Source organism: Culex quinquefasciatus, chromosome 2 (genome assembly GCF_015732765.1).
Source record: "Culex quinquefasciatus strain JHB chromosome 2, VPISU_Cqui_1.0_pri_paternal, whole genome shotgun sequence".
Lineage (NCBI taxonomy): Eukaryota > Metazoa > Arthropoda > Insecta > Diptera > Culicidae > Culex > Culex quinquefasciatus.
The window spans coordinates 35197876-35225657 of record NC_051862.1 but is presented as its reverse complement, the minus strand read 5'-3'; the positions used below and the strand labels follow the sequence as shown (position 1 = coordinate 35225657).

General features: G+C 41.7%; 1 protein-coding gene across 5 annotated transcripts in view; it reads left to right on the top strand.

Moving 5' to 3' along the window:
* LOC6034233 (ecdysone receptor) overlaps positions 1–27782 on the top strand; it is a 443529-nt gene that overhangs the window by 339249 nt on the left and 76498 nt on the right. For 2 of the 5 annotated variants that reach the window (XM_038253385.1, XM_038253386.1), the window contains exon 2: positions 7385–8323. The exons of the other annotated variants lie outside the window; for them this stretch is intronic. In XM_038253385.1, the coding sequence (XP_038109313.1) occupies positions 7846–8323 (478 nt within the window). In that variant the 5' untranslated portion in view covers positions 7385–7845. The remainder of the gene's footprint in view (positions 1–7384; positions 8324–27782) is intronic. 5 annotated transcript variants of the gene reach the window in all.

Below are 27782 nucleotides of genomic sequence, written 5' to 3'. Positions count from 1 at the left end.
TTTAATTTTCCAAAAACTGTTAAAATAAATTCAAGCAGCTTATTTAACTTGATTTTGATACAAAAAATCTTATTTAACTTTAAAAAACTATTTTTTTTTGTTTTCACGCTGTACTTACCACGTTGTTGTTGTTTGCATCAAAAGTGAATCTTTTGCCCGTACAAGTTAAGATCAAACTTGACAAACTCTGAAAGTATTTGATTTCAAAATATCCGAATTGTTGATACAAATTTAAAATATTTTTTTTAAATAACTTAAAAGATGAGAAAATGTTACCGATGTAAATATTTCATAAATATAAACAAAAAACAAATATTGTATTTGTATGGAATTGTTGATACGCCCTTTTAAGGGCGTTTATTGTTTAAGCTCAATTTTGGGGACGCGATCATTAAGGCCAATAACAACTGCTCTGCACATTGTTTACAATACGAATTCCTCATGAAGCGGCTTTTTTATACACAGTAAAAAATTGTGTAAATTTGGAAGGTGTAATTTTGGATGGTTAAATATTACCTCTTTTAAGATGTAATTTTACCGCAATTTAGACTGAAAAGTGGCATTACACAAGAATAGTGGTAAAATTACACATTTTCAGAGGCAAAATTACACAATTTTCTGACATAAAAGATACACCCCTTCCCACATGTAAGAATACCATGTTTTTTTTACTGTGTACAGGCGTTACGTTTTTCTAAATTGTCGATTTCTCTGGAACGACGCAACATTTTTGCAATCTTTAAACAGCAATTTGTAGGTTTTGTTCAGATCTACAAAACGCTTTTTGAAGCTTGCAAAAATATTGTATGGTTTTAGAGAAATCAACGAAATAAAAAGCGTAACGCCACCGCGTAAAAAGAGGTTTCCCTGTACTTATTACATTCTTATGGAAAAGAAAGATTCCAGGGCGTATTCGTCACAAGCGCCCTTTGAATAAAAAAAACGTCTTCGGAACTTCAGTACACGGTAAAAAAACAATTCTCGAAATCGTGAATTGAATTCACGAATGCGAGAACCACGAAGGAATATATTCACGTTTATAGTGCAACGTAATTGTCCTATCTAAACAATGGCACCTTCACGAACCGTAACGCGCCCCCAAAGTGTGAAATTTCGGGGGGCGTTTCTAGAACCCCCCCTTTCTTCCTCGCGGGGTCACAAAGTCGCAGCTAATGGCTTTCTGCGGCGATTGTATCAACCGCGAAGCGGTTATTACCATATGAATGGCGCCGAACTACAACTAACTCGCGCTTTGAATAATTAGACCCCGGGGTTCGTCTTCCACGTGATCGCGGGACCTTCAACCGGGCGTATAGATCACCTCGCTTGTGGTTGGCGACCTTGCCCGGATTAGCTACTGGGCGTTCCACGGAACAGGTTCCAAATGCCAAATTATATCGCCATCAGCGCGCGCACGCGGAAATTATTCAAATTTATGCTGCGATCTTTTTTTGGCAAACTTTTGAACTAGCTCGATTGGTCAAGTCCGGTTTCCGGTGGTTCGAGGCGCTGCCTCCCCGCTCGCTTATCAGCATATCAATGGTGTAAGTAGTATTCAGGCGGTGCGTGAGCAGATCATCGGCGCAAAAAGTGAGCTACGACTGCGGTGAAGAATTGATAATTAACCTCATTTTTTGCGTTTGTCGGTACTGATGGTGTGTGGGAAAATTTCCCACTCTAAAGACACTTCTTTCAAGAAGGTGGGTGATGAGTCGACCAAAGCGTTATTTTTAACGTTCGGAGGTTGCTGCAGAGAAGGTCGTGGGAGGTCGCAACTCGTCTTTTTTGAAAAATCGCTTAAATTGATTTCAAATTCAACAAGTTTTGACAGACAGGATAGTTGCTGCTTCTTTTTTTAAGGGGTAAGGGAAAATCTCTAAGGAGTCTCCAAATAAGTTTCGCTTGGAATTGGACGTTTTTTTGGGATTTGATTAGTTGCTAGTAGATTGCTGAAGTCGCTAAAAACCAGCTCGAATTCGCAGTCCTGTCAATATCTATACCGGATGACCCGAAGGCTCGCCCGAAGCTTCAAAGTTATGATCAACATCCGCGGTCGTACAAGAAATCAGCGTTACCGCCGGGCTACAACCACAAAAAAATCTGCCAATCTCCACGCTGGTCATTCTACCCCGAGGGGGACAACCCCCCAGAACTCCAAATCAACCCCTCGCGGCAACAGGTGGTGGTGGTGGCGCGGCGCAGAGTGATTCAAATTACCATTAACAAGCAATTAAAAACAAGCTGAATAAAGGCCAGAAGCTAGTCCCGAAAAGCCAGCCGAGATTCGACCTGCTCGCCACAATAGCTAGCGAAGCTAGATCTAGATCGTCGTGTGTTGTTCTTCGCGCGGGCTTCGTCACGCACCAGAGATCGACCACGAAGAGAAGACCGCACCACAAAAGGAAGTAATTTCCCATAAATGTGGTGCTGCTCGGCGTGTACGCCGAGAAGCATGTAAAATGGAGGGGGGCTGTAAAAACAGCCCAATCATGGACAAGTCGGTGAACTGGTTGAAGGACGCGTTCCTTCAGCGACTGCTTCGCAGTGGATGACTAACGCAATTATGCACGACCTCACCTCAGCTTGGAGAGAGTGTGTTGTTACCCACAGGAATTCACGCGACTGCGTTACGTTATCGGGCAGCTCAACACCTGAGGAGCTGTAGCAGCAGTTCACGGTCAGCGCAAATTGCACCGCTTCACCGTCGTCGTCATCGTCGAACGTTGAACCGACGCGATCAGCACAGCTGCTACGAACTGCTGCGCTATTGTTGTTCTATGGTAATTAGATTTGCGCGCAGCGCGAAAAGGTTCTCACCCTGAACTAGAACTTGGGCGGATCGCGTGACGATCGGGGTAGAACAAAAGGTAACCCGTCCAGGTAGTGGTAGCTTGGTGTACTGCCCTCCGGAGCGTTCAACCTAGTCACGCAGAGGGTAGCAGATGATGAGGAAGCGATCGCGTTGACGCGATCCCAACTTTGTCGGAAGATCACGGAGGGAAATTTGCCTAGCGAAATCGTTAACATGTGTTAACGAATCTCCGTCGAAATCGAACGCCTGCAATTTTTGAGAGCGCTGTTTTTCAGAAGATCTGTAGAGTCATAGATGCCAAATTCGTCAACTCAAGTTATCAATTTCAGCGTCAACATTACTTCCGGTGTAACGTTGCTTTCTAGCCGTTGATTCGGGCAAGTGTTGACGAGTGTCATGTTGCTGGTGCGGCACCAGTACGCGGGTACTGAATATTCCACTGCAAACGACTGGATGAGCCGCAAAAGGTCGCCCCGTAGGGGCGCATAATTAGCGCCCGCAGGTTTCGGTGAACAATTTTAGCGTCAGCGACTACAGAGTGTGAGGTAATACGATACTTTCGATTTTTTTTGGCGAAGAAGTTGGGACGTCAAGTTGGAAGATCAACCTTTTGAGAGATCGTTGCGCGTGAAAGTGACACCTCAACTATGAGACTGTTGGTCGTTCGGTGGTCAAGGTTGTCTAATGGGTTTCGGGGTGGTAACCCGATACGAGGAGCGATCTTGACATGATTTTTGGGGCAGAAGGCGGTCAATGGATGGGTTTAGACGACCTTCTGGAAAGGAGGTTAGGTTGGGGTTAGATCTGCTGAACTAATCCCCTTTGGCAGGGTTGTGAAATTGGAATTGGTGAAGTCGGTACTTTTTGCGGATCCTCAGGCAAAACAATTCCGGGAAAACCGGGGTCGGGAAATCAATAGATTAACTGACTTTTTTCTTTAAAAAATCAGAGGGCAAAAAAACTAGAAACGCCTTTTCTAAAAGAATTGTCTGAGAAAAAGAAACGTTTTAGGTAGTTTGAAGGGCGTATTTCTCTAAAGTGCACTTCTAATAAAAAAACATTCAGCAATATGGATTTCAGATATTTCAATGTTTTAAATAACAGGTTAGGCTGGTACAAATATTTTTAAAAGTTTTTGTCACCCCCTTCAAAATTGGCCCGAAAAATCAGGGGGCAAAAAAATATTTTTACAATAAACTTCAAAATTTCAATGAAAATTCAAGTGCAACCAGCTGAAATCAAATTAAAATACATTCTTCTGCGTTTTAAATCATTTTTAGCATGTTTGGGTTTATTAAAAAATCTTAAGATTTTTTGAAAATTTTCGAGGCAAAACCTTTTTTTTTGATACAATTTTTGTTTTTGTCAGATCTTAGATTTTTTGAAAACTAATGATTGCAAAACAACTGAACTAGTGTAAAATGCATTTTAAAACACTTTTTTCATTTAAATGTGAAGACTATGGCTTGTTATTTAAATTTTTATATTTTTTTATTTTTTGCCCCCTTGACCTCGGCCAGGGCCGAGGGACAAAAACTTTTTTAAATATTTGCATCGGCCTTATTAAAATAAAAAAAATGTGTTAGGAGGGCGTTTAAAATTTCTAATTGACGCTTATCAAAATCTTTGATTGGGGTCCAAACGCCCTTAATATTTTGATAAGCGCCCCTTAGAAATTTTTTACGCCCTTCTAATATTATTTATGAATTTACAAACATGTTATTTAAAACTTTGAGATATTTTAAATCCATTATGAAAGTTTTTAATAAGAAGGGCGCTTGTGAGAAAAATGCCCTTCAATCAAAAACGTTTCTTTTTCTCAGACAATTCTTTTATGAAAAAGGCGTTTCTAGTTATTCCTGTATTTTGAAAAATCCGTAGAACGGCAATTGAGTGTTCATTTCGTCCTCTAAATTAGAACCAAATAGTAAACGCCCTCAAAATTTTATAACGACGCATCTGTACATTTTTTTGTTTTTTAACCCTTCCAAGCCTGAATTTTCAAAAAATATTTTTTAGTTAATGATGGGAAAAAGATTCTTGCGACCATACGAAATTTATAGGCTAGTTTTGGAAATTTTAATTTTTGGGTCATATATGACCCATCAGGCCTGAAAGGGTTAAAAGGGCGTTTAATAATTTGAAAAAATCGTCATATGATTGGAAACACAAAAAAATTAGAGTCCTAACGCCCTTCAAGTTTGGAAGCGCCCTTGAAATTTCAAAGCGCCCTTCAAATATTCTAAGCGCCCCCTAAACACTAATTAATGCACAAGTGGCCACCCTACCCTGCCAAATTCATCACAACAAAAAAGCGAAAGGGACACAATTTCGCGGAAAACGAGCATCGATTCACCGATCTCCAGAAGTTGTGGGGTCCCTACAACCTTAACAACGCCGCACTTACGTTCCTCAAAAAACCAGTTCTCCACTCAATTTTCTGGTTCTCTCGGGGACCTTAAAAATCCCAACCTGTCCGTTCCACCGCGCGTTCCTCTGTATGCGGTTGTGTATCACACTAATTACGTACGTGTGTATGTTTGTGGTGGGGTGACCCACGGAGTCCTTTCCCTTTGAGCTCCGAAAGCCTGGGGTCCCTTCACTTTTCAGAGGCCTTTTGCTCGGTCGTCGTCTTCTCGACTTGGGGTCATTATTATCCTTTTGCTCTTTCGTTACGTGTTCTTCGCCGGTTCTTCCTTTTGTCAAGAATGCATTCCGGGGTCCGCTTTTTTCTGTTCTGTTGAAACTTTCGGGGGTTCTCGGCCTTTATCGCGACGTTTATCGGTTGTTCAGAACAAAATTAGAAAGGGATCTCCGCGCTCAGTTATGCGGAGCTGTTTTGACGCGCAACCTCACCACAAAATGATGGCTCCAAATTGATGGTTGCTACACAAATTTGATTGAAGAACTTGCAAAAATATCGATTGGAGTTGATTATGCGGGCTTCGCTGCACGCAACCGTACAATTTCCCGAAATTGACAGATTTGAAGCCTTCGGGGTGTTCCCGAACCACTACGCCATCTTGATACTCCAAATACCTGATAATGCATATCAAGCACCCCTATACGGGTAGCCCGAATGGCCGTCCCTGACTCGAGTTCTTCGTCAGGGAGCGGTGTGCAACCTTGATAAGCTCGGCGCGCTGCAACTTCACAACCCAGAGAAAAGTGAATGATAATTGCCTTCACCCAGGCCGTGGAACATCGAGAGTCCCAGTTGCTGCCTCTTGTACACGGAAAAAATGTGACAAGCACTAAATTAGCACTAAATGTCTAAGAAAATAGCTTTACATCAGCATTGTATCAGCCCTAAGTGTCGATATAGTGCTAAATTTGCGAAAATTTAGAAATCAAGCCACCTGGAGGTAGATTTCTTTCCGTGCGACGTCCGCTGCACTTGTGATAACAACTACATGCGACGATCGCGACTTCTCAGCGCAGCACGGCTGCGCTATCTGTAATCAATGCAACAATATCATTATGTAAATAAGCCTGTCCCTCGGGTGTTGCCTCACCTTGCCGCGACACCACCATCCTGCTGAATGCAACTTTGTACTGAGGCTAATCTCCGCGCAGTGGGAAAGGTGGAGATAGTGATTCCAGACTAGCGCTGCAACAGCTACTGGTTGTGCAAATAGAGGGGGACCATCTTCCCTGGTGTCGTGATAATGGGGGCAATTTCCAGATTCAGGGCTGAATGCATTTGCTCTAGTTCTGTTGACACGTTTCTGTGCTATCAAAGACGCTCGTTTGATTCATGGCGTTCTTTTCGAGCTCTCGTGACTTCTGTAACGCCCCTGACTCGAAGAATACCTTATCAGTAGCTTCTTCCTCCGACGCGTAGGGAGCCTTGCGCTGGGCTGTGACCTACTTTTCAAACTTGTAGCAATGATAAAAGCAGTCTACCGACGCCGTAGACTCCGTCCACTGGATAGACTCTATCGCTGGGGGTTTGGGAGTACAAAGAATCTAGAACTACCTCGTCGGTGATTTCGGGGGCCACTCGAAAACAACAAAGCAATCATCGCGCAACGAAACCGGTTCTACCTGTTCCAATAAGATTTTGGGTCCAAGATTGAATCTCCCTCTCTAAAGGCCAATAATCGGTTCTTGATCGCGGACGAGGGGTCTAACCCCCTCCGCACCCATCTCATTAAGACTGCGTACGATGAATTTCAAAACTGTTTGGGACGAAAACTCAGAACTCGCTCCCATTTCTGGCCGTTGATCCTTATTTATGGCAGGTTGATGGCTTCGCGAAATTTGGTTCAGAACAACCGAGGGGTCGCCCAGCTGTCGAAACTGGAGCTGCTCGCGGCAAGTTTATGGCGATGCTGATTTATATTCCTGCGAGCGGCAGGTTGACAGCGCGTTGCGCCGATTATCGGGGGTTCTCTTCTCGGAATTCGGATCAGGTCGATTTGCATAAGTTTCGCGCCGCGAAGCGGCTAGGTTGCACAATTCCGGACGAGGTGTCCTGCCGTGTGAAATATCACTAGCGCTCATCCAACGGGTTTGGTCTCAAAAACGTGGAGATCGAACCAAACCTTAAACAACTCTCAACCTTCACAGCAATCGCACAGAACGCAGTATGAACTGCAGAGTCCGATCGGCTTCCAGCATGCTGAAACGGTCGGAGAAAGGCAGCCAAAGCCCCAACGATGGTCCACTGCAGAAGCAGCAGCTGCGACGTCGAGCCTAGAAGTGTGTAGCAAAAGTGTGTGTGTGACGCATCCCTGGCGGATTGTATAGTTCAAGTTTGTTGTTTTTGACACCTTACTGAGAAAAGTGGTGAGATATTCTAAGAGTGACGCGAAGAAGGTTTCAAGAGTGTCGAACGCGCGGTGAAATTGTTGGTTGTTTGTTGTTTGCGAGAGAGGCCTTTATACGCGGAAGATTCGTAGCCCTTGGAAGATTGTGCTCAGGAAGTTGTAGGTTTATAGGCAGTTGTTCTGTTTGCGAGGAAGATTCTATACTGTTGAACACAAATAAGAACCATTACACACGGATAACCTGAAAGCCAGCCAGTCAAGATGATGAAAAGAAGATGGTCCAACAACGGGGGGTTCACGTCCCTGCGGATGCTGGACGAGAGCAGCTCCGAGGTGACGTCGTCGTCGGCGGCCCTCGTCATGTCCCCCGGCATGACCATGTCGCCCAACTCGCTCGGATCGCCCGAGTACAACGATCTGGAGCTGTGGAGCGCGTACGAGGAGGGCGCCTACAACGGGCACTCGGTGCTGTCGAACGGGAACAACAACGTGGGCGGCTGCGGCGCGGCCAACAACTTGCTCATGAATGGCATCGGCATCGGGAACAATAATCTGAACGGGATGATGAACGTCGCCGGGCAAGCGATGCAGGCCAATGGGAATAACATTCAGCACATTGTCGGCAACCTGATCAACGGGATGAACCAGAGCCAGACGCTGATACCGCCGCTGCCGTCGATCATACAGAACACGATCATGAACACGCCCCGCAGCGAGTCGGTCAACTCGATTTCGTCAGGTGAGTCCTTACACCCTAAATCTCTTTCCTACAAGCTTCTGTTTTTCAGGTTGACCTCCAAGAGTCCATGTTCTTGATTTTGAAAACTCAGTAGAGGTCACTTAATCCACCAGAAGCTTTATTTGGCATTGAGTTTTGATGAAACAGCATCAAAACACAATATACCATTCAAGAAATTTGACAGATTGACAGAAAATTGACAGTTGACAGAATTTTGTACTTACCACCTAACCTATTGGGTCATCCGCTGCGTACTCACCAGAAAAATCCACGTTCAAATGTCATTTTTTCGACCATTTGCAAAAGGTACCTTGATGTCGACGTCCGTGATAGGGAAACCTACCTAATCTTAATAAAGAAATTTTAAACCCTAAATCTCTAGCAATACATGAAAAGCTTCTGTAAAGGTAACTAAATCTACCAGAAACTTTGTTTGGCATTAAGTTTTGATGAAACAGCATTGACAGTTGACAGAACTTTGTACTTACCTTACCTTCTTGATGATTCGCTGAACCACTTTCAAATGTCAAATTTTTTGGACCTTCAGCAAAAGGTACCTTGATGTTGACGTCCGTGATTGGGAAACCCAACCAAATTTAAAAACGATCACCTCAGATCCTGTTCATCGCAAATAAACACCCCAACTTATCTCAATGAGTCACTCCAGTCCCTCCGCATGACCCAATAACTTCGAACTCCACAGTGCATATTGCACAAGGTGTTTGTGCTGCATCGATGACAAACTCATTAGCATCGCTCGAGAAGTGCTTTATCATCATCTTTCTCCTTGAGCGAATTGCTTTCTTCCTTCACGGCATTACTCAAATGACCTACCTACCTGTTCCCAGCCCGCCGGAACAAAGCCCCCTTCTTCTCTGTTGTGTGTATCGTCGCGAACCTTGAAAGAGAACACACAAAGCTGTGGCGGGGTGGTGGTGGCATTACTCGGGGTGATTCGGCGAAGCCGAAAAACTGTGTCAATGATGACGACGACCAACTCTCCGCGCGCTCTTTGTTGGCTCTGCCAAAGGTTGCCAAATGACGTGTGTCGTGGTGTTTGTCCCGCTGTCTGCGCTGCATCGTCGTCTGCCAACGGCTAGACACGATTAAACTTTCACTAGCGCGCGCCCGGATATATCTGGGCCAAGTCACAGGCGCGAAATGGTAATGAGTCGGTAAACGGCGCGCCAACAATGGATCCGCTGGAGTAATGACGCCACAGTTCATAGATTTGCGATGTTGCAAAATTGCACCCCACCGAAATGGCGATGAGTTGGCGCGAGCGCGCCAAGGACACCCCAAAACCGCGCGCAAGGTTTGCGAGCCAGCTATCAAAGGCCGGAATACTAATGTGGGTCGGCGCGTTGATAGCTGACTCGGCAATAACAACATTGCGTTGGGAAATACGCAGCCCGGTTCGTGAAGTCGGCTGAGTTTCGACGGAACAGCGTCGAAACGCGGCGTTGACTCACGGACGGGTTTGACAGGTGACATATTGACAGAAAGTTGACAGAACGTTGTACTTACCAGAGTGACATCTGGGATAGGGAACCGCATCAACACGTAATCTGTACTTATCTGAGTGAGTTCCAAGAATGTTGTCAAAATTTCTAGACCTTGAAGTCGACGTCCGTGATTGGGAAATGCACATCAGAATTGTTGTTCTGAACTTCCTAATAAAAGCTGTATTGTTTGAGTTGCTCTAGGTAACTTAAACCTAATTGTCCCCATTCTTCACCAGCTTCTAGAAGCATCACTATGGCTTCCATCAAGAAGATGGCATTTGATGAGACCATTACTCTGGTTTGCCCCATTTCCAGAAAACGCTATCCTAAATCTTACTTCCAAGCATCTATTTCGGTTCACTCTCACCCTCGATTTCTCAATACGGTATCAATTTTCCCTTCATTTGCTGTCATTCACACGTCTTCAAGCACGCACACTCCCTCGCCTATTCGACCGAGTCCATCATGCCCCTCTGTTGATGTCTATAACATGATATCTCGTGCACACAAATACACGAACTTCATCATCTGCGACGCGTGTGCGGCGATGACGCCGCCGCCGGCTTCTTCTGCTACGAATACCACGGGCGTCGTGTTCGGTAGTCGTTGACCCAATTACCGAAAAACTCACGCGCGGCATCCAAAAATATGCCGCGCACCCTCGCACAACACACACTCACTCTCACTGTCGGGCTTTTCTAGGTAAAGTTATCAGCCGGCAGCATCGCGTTGAACGCCGAAACTTTTGCTTGAAATCGCCTTAAGGTGAGACACGGTGGGTTTTTCTTTTGGAAAAAAAAACTTTTTGTCAAAATTCTTCAAATTTGAAATGGTTTCTGATTTTTTTTTATGTTTTGCAAATTTAACCTCACCGCGCATCATTCACGGGGTGCGCACACACGACTGCCATCAATTATATGGGTCGCACTAAATGGAGAAAAATTGTTGTTCTGGGCAGTGACAGCGGGCCTCAACCGTGTCACAGCGCGATCCTAATGTATGTTGCGTTGTCAGCTGGGGCTAAGCTGAAATATGACATAGTTAAACTGGGTTTTATCTCGTTTTTTTGGAAATAGTGTCAGCTAAGAAAAATGGAGCAAATTTGCTGACGAATGCAGCATCATTTTTCAAAGTAAAGCTTTTTCCACGTGTAATGCTGATAAGAAATGTTTTAAAGTGTGATTCAATTCAGGAATCACACTTAAAACATTTCTTAGTCGTTGCGTTTCAATGAAACAGCATTGAAACGCAACAGACTTCAGTTCAAAAGTTGACAGAATTGACAGATTGACAGATTTTCTACTTACCGAAACTCCAGTATAACCTTGATGTTGACGCCACTGTGCCACCTTATTCACTAGTACTTACCCCATCAAGTTTCTACTAGTTGGAGCAGAAGGTACCTCGATGTCGACGTCCGTGATTGGGAAACGCTCAATCAATGAAACCTTATTTTTCAGTACTTACCTAAACAGTTTACGCTTAATCGAGCAGAAGATACCTCGAAGTCGACGTCCGTGTTCGGGAAACGCAACAACTCCGTATTTCAGTTCAATTAAACATTTCAAGCTCAAAATAAACATTCCGGCATTTACTTTAAATGCTTCATTTCATCACAAAGAAACCTTCCATCTCCCAGTGGGATGCGGATGTCAGTTTTCCCGTTGTTGACTGCACGACGACGACGACTCCTCACGCCGGGACTCGGTCATAACTGCCGCTGCAACATATGGGCCCGGCTTTCCCGGACTGCAGGGAACAAAAACCGTCGTGCACAGTACGCATAATTTCAAACATTTCAGTCAGTTTGCCCCGTCTTGACACATGTCAAATGTTGCCTGCCTCCACCACTGTACCCTGAAGACACAGTGTGTTGATCTATTTTCAGGGTTTCAACTTGGTTTCAACGACACATTTTGACGAACGAAAATCTTCTCTCGTCTCGGCGCTCTAATTGCGTTAATGTGATGGATTTCGGCCGGGCTCTTCCGGAGATTCCGAGGTTCTCATGGGTAGACGAAAAAAACGCGTATCGGAAACCGGGAAACGAGGACAAAACTAATGACTTTTGTGCCACCGTACAACTCTATTCATGGAGCAACGCAACGCTTGAGGGCGACAGAACCACATGTTGGCGTTTTGAAGGTTTCGTACCCAGCGTGTACGGAGTTGATACGCACCGAAAACGTTCGGCAAACCGGTTTCGTTTCGAACCGCTGCGAAAGTAGACTGCTTAGAAATCGTGCGAACGGCTGCGAAATAACCGTCGACGGGCTTGACATAGGCTTTGAGGTTGTTCAACGCCAAGAACCGCTTGAGTCGTTAAACTCGTTTGCGCGCAAAGACCTTCAACGAAGCTCGAGAAGGTAGACTAGCGTGCCTAATACGTCGACTGTGGTCTACGCTGCTTAAGACATCCGTCAAGCCTAGTTCCGACGCATTTCCCTGCGTGTCCCATTTAAAAAGTCATAACTTCCCAAAATACCAACCTCGTACAACAAACACCACTAACACGATTGCCACTTTGACTTTTCCCCTCTCGGTTTCATTTTTCGAAAAAAAACGAATCTCTCTTACATACACTCACGCACAATCTCCGCGCGGCTCAGCTGAGTGCGCTCCGCGGCAGTGCAGCCAGCTCAAGAGAAAAAAAAAGTAGGCCACCAACCAACTTGAGTGTGTGAGTGTGGCTCAGCGCGGATCAAGCAGCGCCTAGAGAAAAGAGAAATGTGAGATTATGACGTCGAACGCCGTCGACTTCGATTTCGTACGACCAAGAAAGAAAACCAAGTCAAGTTCGGAGAAAGTGAAAGAAAGATCGAAAGAGAAATGACGACGATCGTCGCAGGCGAAATGCTCGCCGGACTTTCCCTTTCCGTACGCGAAAGGGGGTTTGTGTGGCCGAGGTTGATTATGTCAAAGTGGTCGAAAATTGTTTCGACATTTTTGGCATAATTAACCCATATCGTTGCAGTTTTGGGTAGCAAAATTGCCACGATATTGCGGCAGCTTTTGCGTTCCATTGAAACAGCATTGAAACGCAAACGCATAGTTTTGACAGTTGACAGAATTGACAGAGTACTTACCGATTCACCGACATCCTCGAGAGTACTTTACATCAGTAAGAGATACCTCGACTTTGACGTCCGTAATAGAGAAGTTCTGCACTAAACGAATACTTACCTAAATATTAGAATTGTGCGCTATTTATAGCACCTCGATGTTGACGTCCGTGATCGGGAAACGTTTCCAAAATAGCAAATTGTGTTAAAAATAATTTTGACGGCCGTAATGTCGTAATGCTTTACTAACAAATACTTACCCCCAATACATTTCATCTCAGTTGTTCGTAGTACATCAATGCTGACGTCCGTGATCGGGAAACGATCCCCAAATTGAAAATGGTGTCAAACGCAGTTTTGGGTAGCATAATTGCAACGATATTGCGGCAGCTTTTGCGTTTCAATGAAACAGCATTGAAACGCAAAAAGCATTGTTTTGAAAGTTTTTGACAGTTGACAGAATTGACAGAGTACTTACCGATTCAACAACACCGTCGAAAATACTTTTCTTTAGTAAGAGATACCTCGACTTTGACGTCCGTAATAGAGAGGCTCTACACTAAACGAATACTTACCCCAATACACGGTATCGTAGTTTGTCGTAGTACTTCGATGTTGACGTCCGTGATTGGGCAACGCCCCCCGAAATCGCAAATTGTGTCAAACGCGTCCAAGATTGATGACAACCAAACCCCGAGTAGTCTCAAACCTTGAAACTGTCGGGCAAATTTGAAACCGCCAGGTCAGCAAAGATCACTTGCTTTCTCTTTCAAACTCAAAATTTAATGATGTCGGGGTTCCCACCTACTTTTTTCGATGCTGTCACTTTGCGAACCGGTGGTACACCGGCCAGTTGTGTTAGACGTTGCGTAACTGTCCCTCAGAGAGAGCTCATGTCGTGGGCGCGCAAAACCTGAGACTCATCATCAATCAACTAACCCGGCATGGCTGGGGAGGTTGCTCCAAGATTTGCGATGGTGAAAATGAACACATATCCGACGATGAGCTGAGGGTTTTGCTTATCATGCCGGGAGTGCTAATCGATACTTCACGGCTCGTTGAAGTAGCTCTTGTAGTTTGGGATTTACGATTGCAAACCTAACCGGGTTGAGTTTGAAGGGAAATTTTGATGTGTTATGGGCGGTTGAGTTTATGTAGATCGGAGATAATTACTATCTACAACTTGAACAATGTTGGGAGAAAGTTAAGATATACGTTTTCAGAAACACAAAGATCTTAAAAAAATACTTCTGTAGTTACAATTGTTGTAGTTTCAACTAAACAGCATCGAAACCCACTAACGAATGACAGAATTGACAGTTGACAGATATGTGACAGTTGACAGAGTTGACAGTTGACAGAAATGACAGTACTTACCCAAAAGAGTTTTTTTTTTTCATAAGATTGGAGTATAACTGCCAAGAGTACCTTAAAGTCGACGTCCGTGTTAGGGAAAAAATCTTCTAGAAACATTTGAAAACCTCTGAAACTGCTAATCAAACCGATTAGCACCCTAATTCTAATCTCAAAACAGACAATACGATTGATTAGTGCGTTCATATCTCACGCACTCTATCAATTAACCTGTCAGACTCCATTATTCACCCATCAGCTGATCTAGATCAAAGGCATCCCACGTGACAACTTCCGCGTTCATCTCGGCTTCCGAAGCCTCACACCACACCACTCTTTGTCCTCGGCCGTCACGCTTCGTTATGACAGCTCAGCCGGCGAGAATATAGGTTAATTATCACTTGTCAGTTTGCCCGGTTCTTTTTTTTTTGTGTGAGTACCCGCTCAAATTGTTACTATTACTACGTCGCTTATCAGCCCAAATGGCACCGGCCACGGACGGATTTGCCCGTTTTTTTTCCGCGCGCGCTCCTTTGTTGTCGGGGTTGTCCTCCAAGTCCTACTTCGACAATAACAACACAAAAAAGAGTAGCAACGAAACAACCCATTCACGACCAAGGCCGGAACTCACACGTTCACGCTGGTTACAAAAAGCGCACACAGACTCGGACGCTGTAATCGTTATCACCGACGACGACTTGCCTTGAGTCGGCCCGAACACATGCATCCTGACCTCAATTCCTCATCCCGTTCGACACACTTAAAGTGTGAATGCCAAAATATTTGCCTTGGTAGACCCAATTTGATTAATCCCGGCGAGCGCGCCCATATCAATGCACTTGCCGTCTTCACGGCTTGGTCGACTTTGTCGACTACGTCTCCAGCAGCGAGACTCTCCGGATTGATTAAATGATTACCCTCGTTTGCGTTGGATCCAACTCAGCGCAGTGATTGTGTATCCTTTGAGGTTGCACACGCTTTCACTTTGCCTTGAGTGTCTCTCGATAAGGGACGACCGCCCGCGACGACAGTTGTGGGGATTCGATGCAACCGCCGGTCTAATTTAGGTGCGACGCGAAAGTGGTTCAGCGGGTTTGGCGGCGTCACAATTGAGGTCATCAGCGCAGCGCGAAGCGGTTTGAGGTTAGAAACCTAAACGGCGTCAATTGGTTGCGATGACTTCGATCAGACTGGATTGAAGTTATCGTTTTCTGAACCGATTGACAGCAGTTTCAGGGTTGCTTTGAGTTTCGATGAAACAGCATCGAAACACAATAAGCATTGACAGTTTGACAGATGTTGACAGAATTGACAGAGTTTGTACTTACCGATGCGTATCCAACACTACCACAACTTGTACTTACCGATTTTCGATTCCCACTTTTTGTCAAAATTCGGATAAAAGTTCAGGGGTACCTTGATGTTGACGTCCGTAATAGAGAAGCTCATCAACTCAGTCTTCATCTTTACACCAAATAAAACGCCACAAATTACCATTCCTCATAATTCTTATCGCACTGAAGGTCACCACAAACGCACACACACAATCTCCAATCAATTTGAAAACACGCCAAGAATCCCACACATTTTTTTCCCTCGACGAGATAGAGAACCCCCAAATAAAAAGTTCAAGTTCATACGCAGACATCGAAATCTGCCGTACACAGCCAACCAATTTTTGGCAGCGCGCACACACACTCACGCACGCAGCTCATCTAGTAGGCCGTTCGAAGTCAAATCGCGAAAAAACTCTACACTTGTCTTGTCGAATGTCGTCGGACCTCTCAATTTGTGGTCGTGAGCGATCGGCGGAAGTGTTGGTGCGCGGGGGGAATGTTTTTGCCTGGCTGTCCTTGAAACAATTATTTCTCTCGCGGCTATTTTTGATTATCAATTCTGGTGGAAAGAGACGGCACGACAGACAAAGACGCGGCCAGAATCAATTCGAGAGGGAGAGAGCTGTGTGGTTGTGGTGAATGGCCTGAAAACCCGCGACGGCGACGTGTGACCTCTTTTCTTCATTAGACAATTCTGGTCTTTGTGTGTGGTGGCGAGAATGCGCCGCCGTTCGCGTATTTACGACTTGTTTGTGTTACCTACTAACACCGAACCGCCGCGAACTCGGTTTGTTGTTATTTGGGGAAACGCTTTTTTTGCTCGGGTTTGCAGTAAATACAGCAATCGAGTGCTTCCTCGAAGGTCGTGATTATTGGGTGCAATTGACCGTCGACCGTTTCGATTGTGGCGAGCGTTTCCCGATTACGGACGTCGGAATCAAGGTACCTCCTGGTATAACTTGAAAAACTTCGACAAAAGTTGCAGCGGTTTTCGGTAAGTACTACATCTGTCAATTCTGTCAATCTGCTGTTTCATCGAAACTCAATGCCACCCCGCTAGTTACAAGATCGAGCTTAGTCACGGCGAGTCGTCAAGACCGGCTGGATGTCATCAGCGAAAATGGGACGGCTTAGACCGGCTCAACCTCGTGCGCTCGAAACGGAAGAAGTGGTCAAAAGCCGCAAAAGTTCTATTTTCGAACGCAAGTCGTGGTACAGCATTGTCGCCAAGCCGTTGCAACGTTGAACTCACGCGATCCAAGTTCGGGCCAGGGGCATTCAACTTGATTACTCGTGTTAGATCTAGGGAGATTAGAGATTGACAGAGAGGTCGGGTGTCCGACGGAGGGGGCGTGGTGATAAATTCGCAAGATTTGTTTTTATTGCGCAGATCGCGACGTCCGGTAGCGGTCCCAGACACGATGTCGGCTATCTCTAGCCAAAACACTCTGCTGGTTTTGGGTGCATGCACATTTTGTGGTAGAATGCCAAGCTGTGCGGTGAAAGTGGACTAGCGGGACACCCTGCGGTGACATTAGCCAATTTGTTTACTTAGTTGCTGGCTGTGGGTCGGTAAATTTAGACCGGGTTGAAAGACTTTTTTGGCACCGGCCAGACGAAATGTGCTTTGTGCGGTAGTGACAAAATTGCAATTGAGCTAGTCTGTATGTACTAAGCAATTCTTCGTATCAACTTGGGTGATGATCTTGAACCCATATCAATATTTCCTACATACCCTTGACAATTTTGACGACTTTTAGGGAACTGGATGTCTAGGAAACTGATTTCCAACTTGTTGATTCAATGTCTTCGATTTTGATCGAAATCAGCAAGTTGACAGAAAACGCAGTTCTTCCCCTTACGATACAAACAACTCCTCCTTGTTGTTTTTTTGAAAAGTATTCATGACCATTCAAAGTCCATCAAATCAACTTGTACTAACAAAATTTTCTTTTTTCTCTCTTTCCAGGTAAGCACGACGTCTTCAAAAGCCAACTCCAGCTTAAGTCATTCGCGTGAGTGGGGAATAAATTTTCATTAGCTTTTACGATTGTTTCAACAGATTCCCACCTGTGAGTGTGTGGTTGGATTATCTCCCCTCGATTTCAAGACACCAGTCTACAGGAAGAACTAGGAATTTATGTTTTACGACCTGGCGCAACTTAACGACGCGTACGCGTCGCAACCCCTCCTCATATGTTCTGGGGAACTTATCTCTCGACACATGCAGGGTTGTTACGGGAGAGTCGAAAAAAAATCCGCGCCAAATCCGCGCCGACCTAAATTCCGAAACCGCGCGAAATCCGCGCCATATAAAAAAATATCGCGATCAACATTAAAGAAATTTTATTTTATAATGAGGAAAAACTAATACAGAAAGTATTTGATAAAAAAAAACTCGGTTTATGTTTAAAAGCTCCAAAAGAATGAAAACAATAAATCCATTTTTAAAAATACCTAAAGAGACGGTAGAAGCAAAGGTCATGAAAAATCTTCAAAATAGAAAATACAATATTTAAAAACGTAAAAATTTAACTTCAAAAATATAAGCTCAAAAATAAATCCAAATCTAAAATTATAAGTAGATAAAATTTTAAATTTCGATAGTCTAAAAATTCAAAATCTACGAACTTTTATACAGTTTTCAATCCAGAATCCTCGCTAAAATTTCACTACGAAAGAAATTTAATTTCCGATATTTAAAATATTGTCTTCTCATCATTTCAAAATCTCTAACAGAAAAAATGACTTCAAAAATTGTGGCATTCAAGAATTTAAGAATTTAATTAAAAGCTTAAGAATACTAAAATTAGATTTTTTTGTTGTTTTCTATATTGTTTTGAATTTGTTATTTTTAGTTTTTAAATTTCAACTTTTTAATTTTGATTTTTTAATCTTCAAATTTTTGGTATTTTGAGTTTCAGATTTCTAAAATTTTGAATTTAGAAATTTCAGATTTTTAAATTGAAATTTTAGAAATTTCGAACAAAAATTAATATGTATTTTGATTTTTTTGTTAAAATCGAAAGAACTTCAAAATTTTAATGAAAATAAAAGTCAAAGCAACTAAAAACAATCTAAAACGCATTTTCTGCATGTTTGTCAATACTTAGGTATTTTGGAAACTAATGATTGCAAAACAACTGGACAGGTGTATAATGCATTTTTAAACACTTTTTCATTCAAATGTTCAAATCGTGGCTCGTAAATTCAATTTTAATTTCCCATTTTTTTGCCTCCCCTCGACTTTGGTCAGAGTTGAGGGACATAAACTTCAAAAAATAATTGCAACGGCCTAAAAGTATTAAAACAAAAAAGTTTCGATTGTTTGAATTTCAGAAGCTTTGAATGTTCTGATCTTTTATTTTCGCCAAGAATGTTAAAATCTTGAAAAAAATATTTCTACGATTAAATTCCATCTAAAATTTTAAAGTGGAGGTCAGCTTCTGTTACGTTCAATCAAGCTCATATTTGGCGCCCACCAGAACAAGCCCCAAAAATAGTTTTTGTTACACATTCTAATTTCTATATCTTCGGGAAAAGTTTGTAATATTTGATTTACAACGTTAAAAATTTAATAAATTCAGTATAAAATTAAAAATAAATAAGGTTCAAAATCATTACTCAAAACTTAAAAGAAATGAAATATTCAGAGCCGGAGATGTTAAGAAATGACAAGAAACATATAAAAAATAATTTCTACATAATCTTCATCTTCATTTTTCCACGTTTCGTACTAAGAAAATACAAACAAACATTTTCAGAAGAAAATTCAATTAATAAAAAATATGAAATTCTTGCACTCAAAGGAAAAAACAAATTATCGTAATTCCTGACAATATTTTTCTTAATAACTTGAAAGAAATTCTATCTCTCAATTAATTTATTTATCAAAATTGCCATCCGCGCGAAATCCGCGCCTGAGCAAAATTAGCCAGCAAATCCGCGCCAGATCCGCGCTATCCGCGCGAAACGCGCCATCCGCGCGATCCGCGCCGTCCGTAATAACCCTGCACATGCGGGGACCTTCGATTAGTGCGTCACGGACTGTTAGTTGGTCGAACATAAGCTCGGTGTTAAGTGGGTTTTGTATTCCAAGGGAAAATTGCCGATGGGATGTTTTGAAACTTCGAAAAATCATCGAAACATCCAATTGACTTCTTTGACTAAACGGTTGCTTTGAGTTTCGATGAAACAGCACCGAAACACAGAAGCCGTACCTTTGGCAGAGTTTGACAGTTGACAGATTTGACAGATTTATGTACTTACCGATTCGTTTCTGGAACTCACCTCGAAATTTCCAACTCTCTTGCTAGAGGTACCTCGATGTCGACGTCCGTGATTGGGAAGTGCATCCTAAAACAGCTTTCAACCAAAGTAGCTTTGATCTATCGTGAAATCGCGGCGCAAAATAAGTAATTTCGCTAAACACTGCAATCCGTCGCAATCTCCCACAGACCATTAGACATCACGACTTTGGGTCGTAACACCGGCAGCAGCGCGCGATAAAAATCATCGCCACCGCGCGAAACCCATATCAAGACTCGGCGGAGAAAGTGCTCTCTCATCGCCATGGCCACGGCCACTTCAAGCCATTCAGTAGCCCCCCGATGAATGAAAGTAAAAACTTGACTCGTCTATGGGTTTCTGCGTCTTCTTCCTTCCCCTTTTTGTCGTAGATCGGTAGCAACTTTCATAAGCCTTTTGAGTGATCGTTTCATGTTTTTATTTTCACCATTCTTTCACCGTCTCTGTTCCACTTTGGTTGCTTTCTTCGCGCTCCTCGACTTGTTTGTCTGCTTCGTCGTTTTTTTTCTTCTTGCTGCTCCGCCGAAGAAAGTTGTATATGTGTTTTCAGCTTTACTTTTTTCATCGTCTGGTTACGGCCGACTGACCAAGATTTCGTTTTCACTTTTTTACAAACTAGTTGAGCCACTCGGTTGCACGCCTGAAGCGCTGTTGTTTACTATCTATCCACTATCTTCTTCTTCTAACGTCGCGGCTTGCATGCGAGTTGATCCGCACCCTCCAGCTGATCATGGTGACAAAGAACTCCCGACGTCGTTTTTGTTGTTGTCGCTCAAGTCACAACACTGGAGAGTTCAGTGAACTGCTGGCGATGTTCCTTCTGCGGCGTAGTTCTTCTTGCCCAGTCCGTCATTCCCCAATGATTCTTGGTGTTGTGTCGTGTAGCTCACGTACCTTGCCGTATCACCTTCGCGAGCGAGCAAGTTCTAGGTCCGAAGAAGTGCGCGTAGCTATTCCCCATCAACAACCCTGCGGGGAAAAGAACAACAACAACCTCGTCGCAACCACTGGCCGCCCTCCCGCGTACGTTAATCATTCTGCCTGATGTTCTTCCGTTTGTGTGTTGTACAGAAGTTGATTGCTGGGCAGAGCGCCAGCAGGCCCACGACCAGTAGGAACGCGATTCTTCTTTTCTCTTCTGGTTGGGGGGTACTAGTGCCTAAACAACAACATCAAGAATATTGACCGCCATGATGAAGAAGAAGGTATTGTTGTTGTTGATGTTTGGAGTGACTTGCTGCTTCTTGAGGAATAGATGTTCTCTGAGGTCTGTTCTTTGGAGGGATTTCTGGAGGGCACCAGAGAAGTTTGAGTTTTCAGATTTGTAATGAAATATTGTTTAAAAAGAAGAATTTTTCACATTTACAATTAATACTTTGTCTTATCGATTCGGTGTCTTTGGAAAAGTTGTAGCCGTTTGCTAAGTTCACCCTGTAAATATTGTTTTATGTTTAGCTTTTGAATGAATTTCTAATACTATTTATTTCTTTGTTTCACATATGAACACAACAAAATCGTGCACCTATTGTTGGCATATCAGCAATTTGACGTTAAAATCGAATAATAAATAGTTCAGTAGGAAGTTCACAAGCAAAATTTCTATAATTTTTTTCAAAAATACATTTTTAAACAGTAAAAATCATCAAATTGCATGGAAATTGGACCTGATTCTCAACCCTCCAAATAGCTAGAACATGAACAAGAATAAGAAAATTTGAATGTTTTAAATGAAAATAAGTTCCATAATTTCTGAAAAATAATAACATGATTGACAAATTTTGATTTTTGTTGTTTGATTTGGAATCTATAAATCACTAATAAAATCTTTTCTTGACTTTTATTTAATTTAAGATATTTATTCCCGAAAAAACATAACTTTTCTTTTTTAAACAATTCTCGGGTGAGTTTTCACCGTGCCCTCCGACACTAATATTCGTTTCTCTTCAAATTGAAACAGTATTTCATTTGTTTTTAGTTTAGGGCACTTGAAGGACGTGTAGATGAACAATCTCAATGATTATTGAAATTGTTTTTTTGCGAGTAGGTCGAATGCCGATAGAAAAAGGGCTTTGTTTACCAATGGCTCTCACGTACTTTGATTTACCGAAAATTCCAGTTTTTTTAGTTCCTGTTAATTTGCTTCAATATTGGATATTAGACCAATGTTTGCCACACAGTTTAAAAAACAATATTATATCTGCAAAGGGGTACATCTTTGATCTAAAAAAAAAAATTAATTTTACCACTTTTCTGGTGTGATGTCACTTTTTACGTCTAAACTGAGGTAAAATTACGTCATAAGAGAGGTAATATTCAACCTTCCAAAATTACACCTATCAAATATACACAGAAAAAAATAATGTAAATTTGGAAGCTGTAATTTTGGAAGGTTGAATATTACCTCTTTTATGATATAATTTTTCCTCAATTTAGACTGAAAAGGTGACATTACACCAGAAAAGTGGTAAAATTACAGATTTCCAGAGGTAAAATTACACCTTTTTTCTGACATAAAAGATGTACCCCTTCCCAGATGTAATATTACCATGATTTTTTTTCCTGTGTACACAAATTGTTATTGTGCAAACCAAAGCCCGTGAAAAAACATAAATTGATTTTGTAAGTGCCTAATTAAAAAAACTCATTGAACAGTTACATTCAAGAATGTTTTTTTTTTGTTCGGTAACTACACACATTTTTGAGAACAAACAAACTTTTAGACAATTTGGCAGTTTTTTCTTGGGTTTTTCAACAAGTTTGCTAGTTAGGCAAACTGCCAAAGACAAAAATGTGCGAGTTTCTTTGTTTGTTTGCCATAGTCTAATGGCTCCTTGAGTGAAAACATGTGCACAAAAATCGAACCCAGGGTGGCAACTCAAGTCGGGATTTTTTTGGATGATGAAATTTGAGACAGATTTTTATAATGATTTTCACGAATAATAACTTCTTGATTAGTTTTTATCCAAGTGTATTAAAATAAAATGGTATCGGTAAACAATAATCAACAACAGATGACTAGCAAAAAGTTAATATTTCGATTCATTTTGTCATATTACTTATAAATGTTGAAAACTGATTCCAAATTTGATTATGAAATTTTAATTTATTGAATAAAATTACCAAACCATTGCTCATATTATTTATTTTTTGATTTTTTTGAACCTGATTTTATTTTGTTTTAAGTTTGTTTTTTTTAATAAATATTGAAAGAAATATTGAAAATTCGAACAAAACTTTTGTTGACGGATGGAAAATAAGTTATTTTTAACTGTTTGTCAACCTCTTTACTTTTCAAAACAGGATGTTGGATGGCTGTTTACATTAGTCTATTTTAAAAAATGTAACTATAAATTTCTCGTAGTTTAAAGCTTTTTATTATAATTTTAACAGATTGTGTTATTTTTGCCCTCAAGTAAAAATTAAAAGCTGTTTTATTTTTGTAGTTTTTTAAATATAAAATTGACTCAGTTCAAAATGTTACTGTTATTGTCAATAGTTTGTTCTTATTTATTTTTTTACCTTTGCCTCTACATTTGTTTTGTAATCATTCTTTGGGTAAAAAATGCCTATTTGAAAGTGAGTTTTGAGCGGGCACCCTGGAAACCTTATTTTGAAAATATAAGTTAAAAAATCTCAAAACGCTAAAACACGATCGCAGTTATATTAAAACTGTTTAGGCCGATGCAAATATTTAAAAAAGTTTTTGTCCCTCGGCCCTGGCCTAGGTCAAGGGGGGGGGGCAAAAAAATAAAAAAATATAAAAATTTAAATAACAAGCCATAGTCTTCAGATTTAAATGAAAAAAGTGTTTTAAAATGCATTTTACACTAGTTCAGTTGTTTTGCAATCATTAGTTTTCAAAAAATTTGAGATCTGACAAAAACAAAAATTGTATCGAAAAAAAAAGATTTTGCATCGAAAATTTTCAAAAAATCTTAAGACTTTTTCATAAACCCAAACATGCTAAAAATGATTTTAAACGCAGGAGAATGTATTTTAATTTGATTTCAGCTGGTTGCACTTGAATTTCCATTAAAATTTTGAAGTTTATTGTAAAATTTTTTTTTTGCCCCCTGATTTTTCGGGCCAATTTTGAAGGGGGGGTGACAAAAACTTTTAAAAATATTTGTACCAGCCTTATTGAACATAAATTAAATTAATTTCAAGTGTAAAAAGAGGAAAAATGCTTTAATTTTTAACTAGGCAAAAGATTTTGAACCCTACTGCAACAGTGTATAAATGTACAAAATTAAGAGACATAAGGTTCACCGAGTCTGATAAATACGACGAGTGATGAAAAAAACCTCTTTTTCCTTGCAACAATTTTTGCAATTCCGAAAAACACCCTTTAAACAGAATTATAAGTCAATATATTTAGTCAATGAATCGTTTAAATCAAAATAATATTAAAAAGTGTTACTTTTCCAAACAAGTGCTGAAAAGTTCAAGTTTTCACCATCCGTTTCGGTGTTGAAAAGTAGAATTTTTCAGCATTTGTTTTGAAAATGGTTACTATTCGATTCTGTCATTTTTGGTAGAGAAAAGTAGGCTGTTTCGTCTTTTGAGAAGTCTTTCAATAAAAAACATCTAGTACCCGTTCAGTACCTAGTTATAACTAATAGGAATTGTTAGTTCAATTATTATGCAAAATTTTTAAAGGCTGATTTCTTATTGTTTACTGTGATAAAGTGATCGAAATGAAGTAATTTTATGACTTATTAAACTTTATTTGTTTTAAGGTACATTGATATTTTCTGATCATTTTGGTTGATTATTTTTTTGTTATTTTTAGAGCATATTTATTTTTAAATAATCTTTTTGTTCTATTTCCTCAAAGCACACAATTTCCTTCTTCAAGTCATATTTTCCTCCATAAAAGCCTCTTTTCCCTCTTCCCTCCTCCACCAAACTTCCTCAAAACCAGCAATCTTGCGGCTTAGAAACTATATCCAAGTGCCAGTGGTAATGTAGTAGTGGTGCTATAATGGTGCTTGATTTCTCCACTCTACTTGGCGTTTCCTCATTCACACCACCTGATGTTTATTTCTACGTTGTTTTTTTCCACGATCTTATTTCTTCTATTTCTGCCCCTCTAATTCGTTCGTATTCACAGGAAATAACACACAAAAAAAAACATCCACACTTTGCACTACTCCAGCTTGCCTTCTTTTTCGTTGTAGTCGTTTTCTTCGAATCGATATACAGGTCTTCGGAGTAGTTGGTTAGTGGTGGATAATACCACTTGATTCTTTTGAAGGGTGGAAGAGAAGAGTTGCGAGGGGATCATACCCAACTCCCCAATCAAAGAAGAGAGAGAAAAAAAAAGTTGAAGTAGAAAAAGTGTGGAAAGAAGGCATCAGAATAATAATTAGAATACTTTTACGGTTGAGTACCTGACTTGAAGTTGGTGCTGGTGGTGTTGGTGCTACAGCTCAGCTGTAGAACAAAAAAAACAGAGTGGAACTATCGAACCACTTTTTGCTCCCGGAGACTTCAACGCTCGACTTGCGCGGTTGCGCGAAAGTTCATGATCATTTTTGATAGAATCTCCAATTCAATTGTGGCACCATTTAACGAAACGCCACAATCTAATTAATCATTTTCAAGCGCGAGCTGCTGTCGCCTGGAAGGTACAATGGCCCTTGGACTTGGACCAATTGCCTTCGACAGGCGCGAAACTTCCGGTCATTTCGCGCGGTAGGCCTCGAAGGCTGCACGACAATTGACCATTTCTGTGTGTTCTGCACGCTAGGTTGGCATGGCGCAGAGGTCGTACTGGCCAAGAATTACATGGACAATTTCCGTTTCGAGGAAGTTGAGGAGGTTCTGGAAGATTAGGAAAGGCTTTTGGTCAACTTATAGTTTTTTTTCCAACTCTTCACGCTATTAATTTCAAAAAAGTACAGCTACAAGCACTGAAAAATTCTTTGAATTTCGCTTCAGTCTCAAAATCTTAGGCCAGTGTTGCCAGATCACAACTTTTCTGGTTCAACTGAAAATACTTAGGTAATAAACTTCAAAAATGTCAAAATTCAGATAATTCTTTCAATAACTAAGCTCTAAAATTTCTTCAAATATTACGCAAGTCTCAATATCTAATAACAGTGTTGCCAGATCATAAAACTTTGTAATTCATTGAAATTGTTTTTTTTAAACTACAAATCATGATTTTTATACATTTTAATCTGTAAGTAAATTTCGTCCAAATTTGCAGCTACTGATCTTGAAAATTTCTAGAAATTTCAGTTTAGTCTCAATATCTAAGGCCAGTTTTGTCAATCCATCGTTCTTGGAAACCTCTTTCAAATTATTATTCATCGTATGTGTAGGTTACTTCACTATTACTAAACTATAACTTCATTATTTGATCTTTCGAAGTTGTATTAACTTTACTTAAAAGTTCATAACTCATAGTCAGGGTTGCCAAATCTACAATTTTCTTTTTAAAAGAAAATTTTGTATATTTTGTTTGCACTTTTCATTTCAAAAATAGTAAAAATTAATAAAAATCAGATCGATTTGCAAAAAAATATAGTTTGCATAATTATTTTCAAACTTTTATTGATTTTTCGACCCTCCAAGACATAATTCTACAACAACCCATCAAAACGCCACAACTTCAAACCCAGTTCCGCATTTCCCCTCTCGGAGGTTCCCTCCCTTCCGACCCTGCACCGTGCCCGGCAGGCCGGCCGGCCAGCCAACCTAGACCACACCGCCGCCTAGGGCGGCCACACTTCCCGGTAACCTGGCAACGGGCCGGCCGTAAACGAAACGCGCGGCCTACTTTTGGAATTAGCATTTCTAGGCCTAGCCCGTCCTCGCCCTTCTCCCTCCGTTCAAGTTCCTGCCCGGTGAAACTTTACGGGGGACCACGGATTCACAGGTCTTGAAGCGTTGTTTTCGGTTAGTCCTAGGTGGTACGAACGCTTGGGTGATTGATTTCGTGAAAGGCACACGAAAAGTGGGGCTTATTTATTCAGTTGTTCAGAACTTGGCGCTTGGGGAGCAGGACTGAAGGGGGAGCAATGGGTTCACTTGACCAATGGACTCTAGGCCGGCCGACCGGCCGGTGCCCGGTCGGGTCAACGGCCGGGCCGTTACCGTTTCAATTAGGCCTCTCTGCATTCTTCATGAGTCATGGGGGTTATTTATCGGAATTTGTCGACGGCCTACCGTGCGTGAGTGGCACCTGGCCTGATGTCCTTTGATTTTGGGAACGCACGATAAGGCCACCAACCGAAGGTAATTGGGCGACCTCGTTCGCGATATCGACGTGGGTCACGTCGCTTGTCTGAAGTTCGGGTATCGAACGTGAGCATGTTCGTCAAAATGGGTCTGCGCACGTCTTCCGCCAAGTTCCGCGGAATTCTTAACTTTAATCAGCCTCTTTTTTGCGTCGCAGACGCCATTTTGCCAGCGCGCAGGTGGTGGGTGGAGTCGTGGTTCTTGATTTCGCACTACTGTGGACGTGCGATGAATCTGTAATGAGAAATTGAAGTAGGATCTGCGACACGGCTCGCGGGAATTTCCACACTCGGGCAAGACTAATTTAAATCAGTTTGTTTGTCGCCGCCTTCCTGTGGGTTGATGACTACGCTGCTGCGGGAACGTTATTGGGATCAACGGGGTTTGAGGTGGTAAATATTTTGGTTCAATGACTTGGCGTTAGTTGATCAGTATGTTGCAATTTTTGGAGTACTGAAATTGACGACTGGAGCCTGAAGACTGGAGACTGAAGACTGAAGACTGAAGATTGTAGACTGAAGACTGAAGACTGTAGACTGAAGATTGTAGACTGAAGACTGAAGACTGAAGACTGAAGACTGAAGACTGAAGACTGAAGACTAAAGACTGTAGACTGAAGACTGAAGACTGAAGACTGAAGACTGAA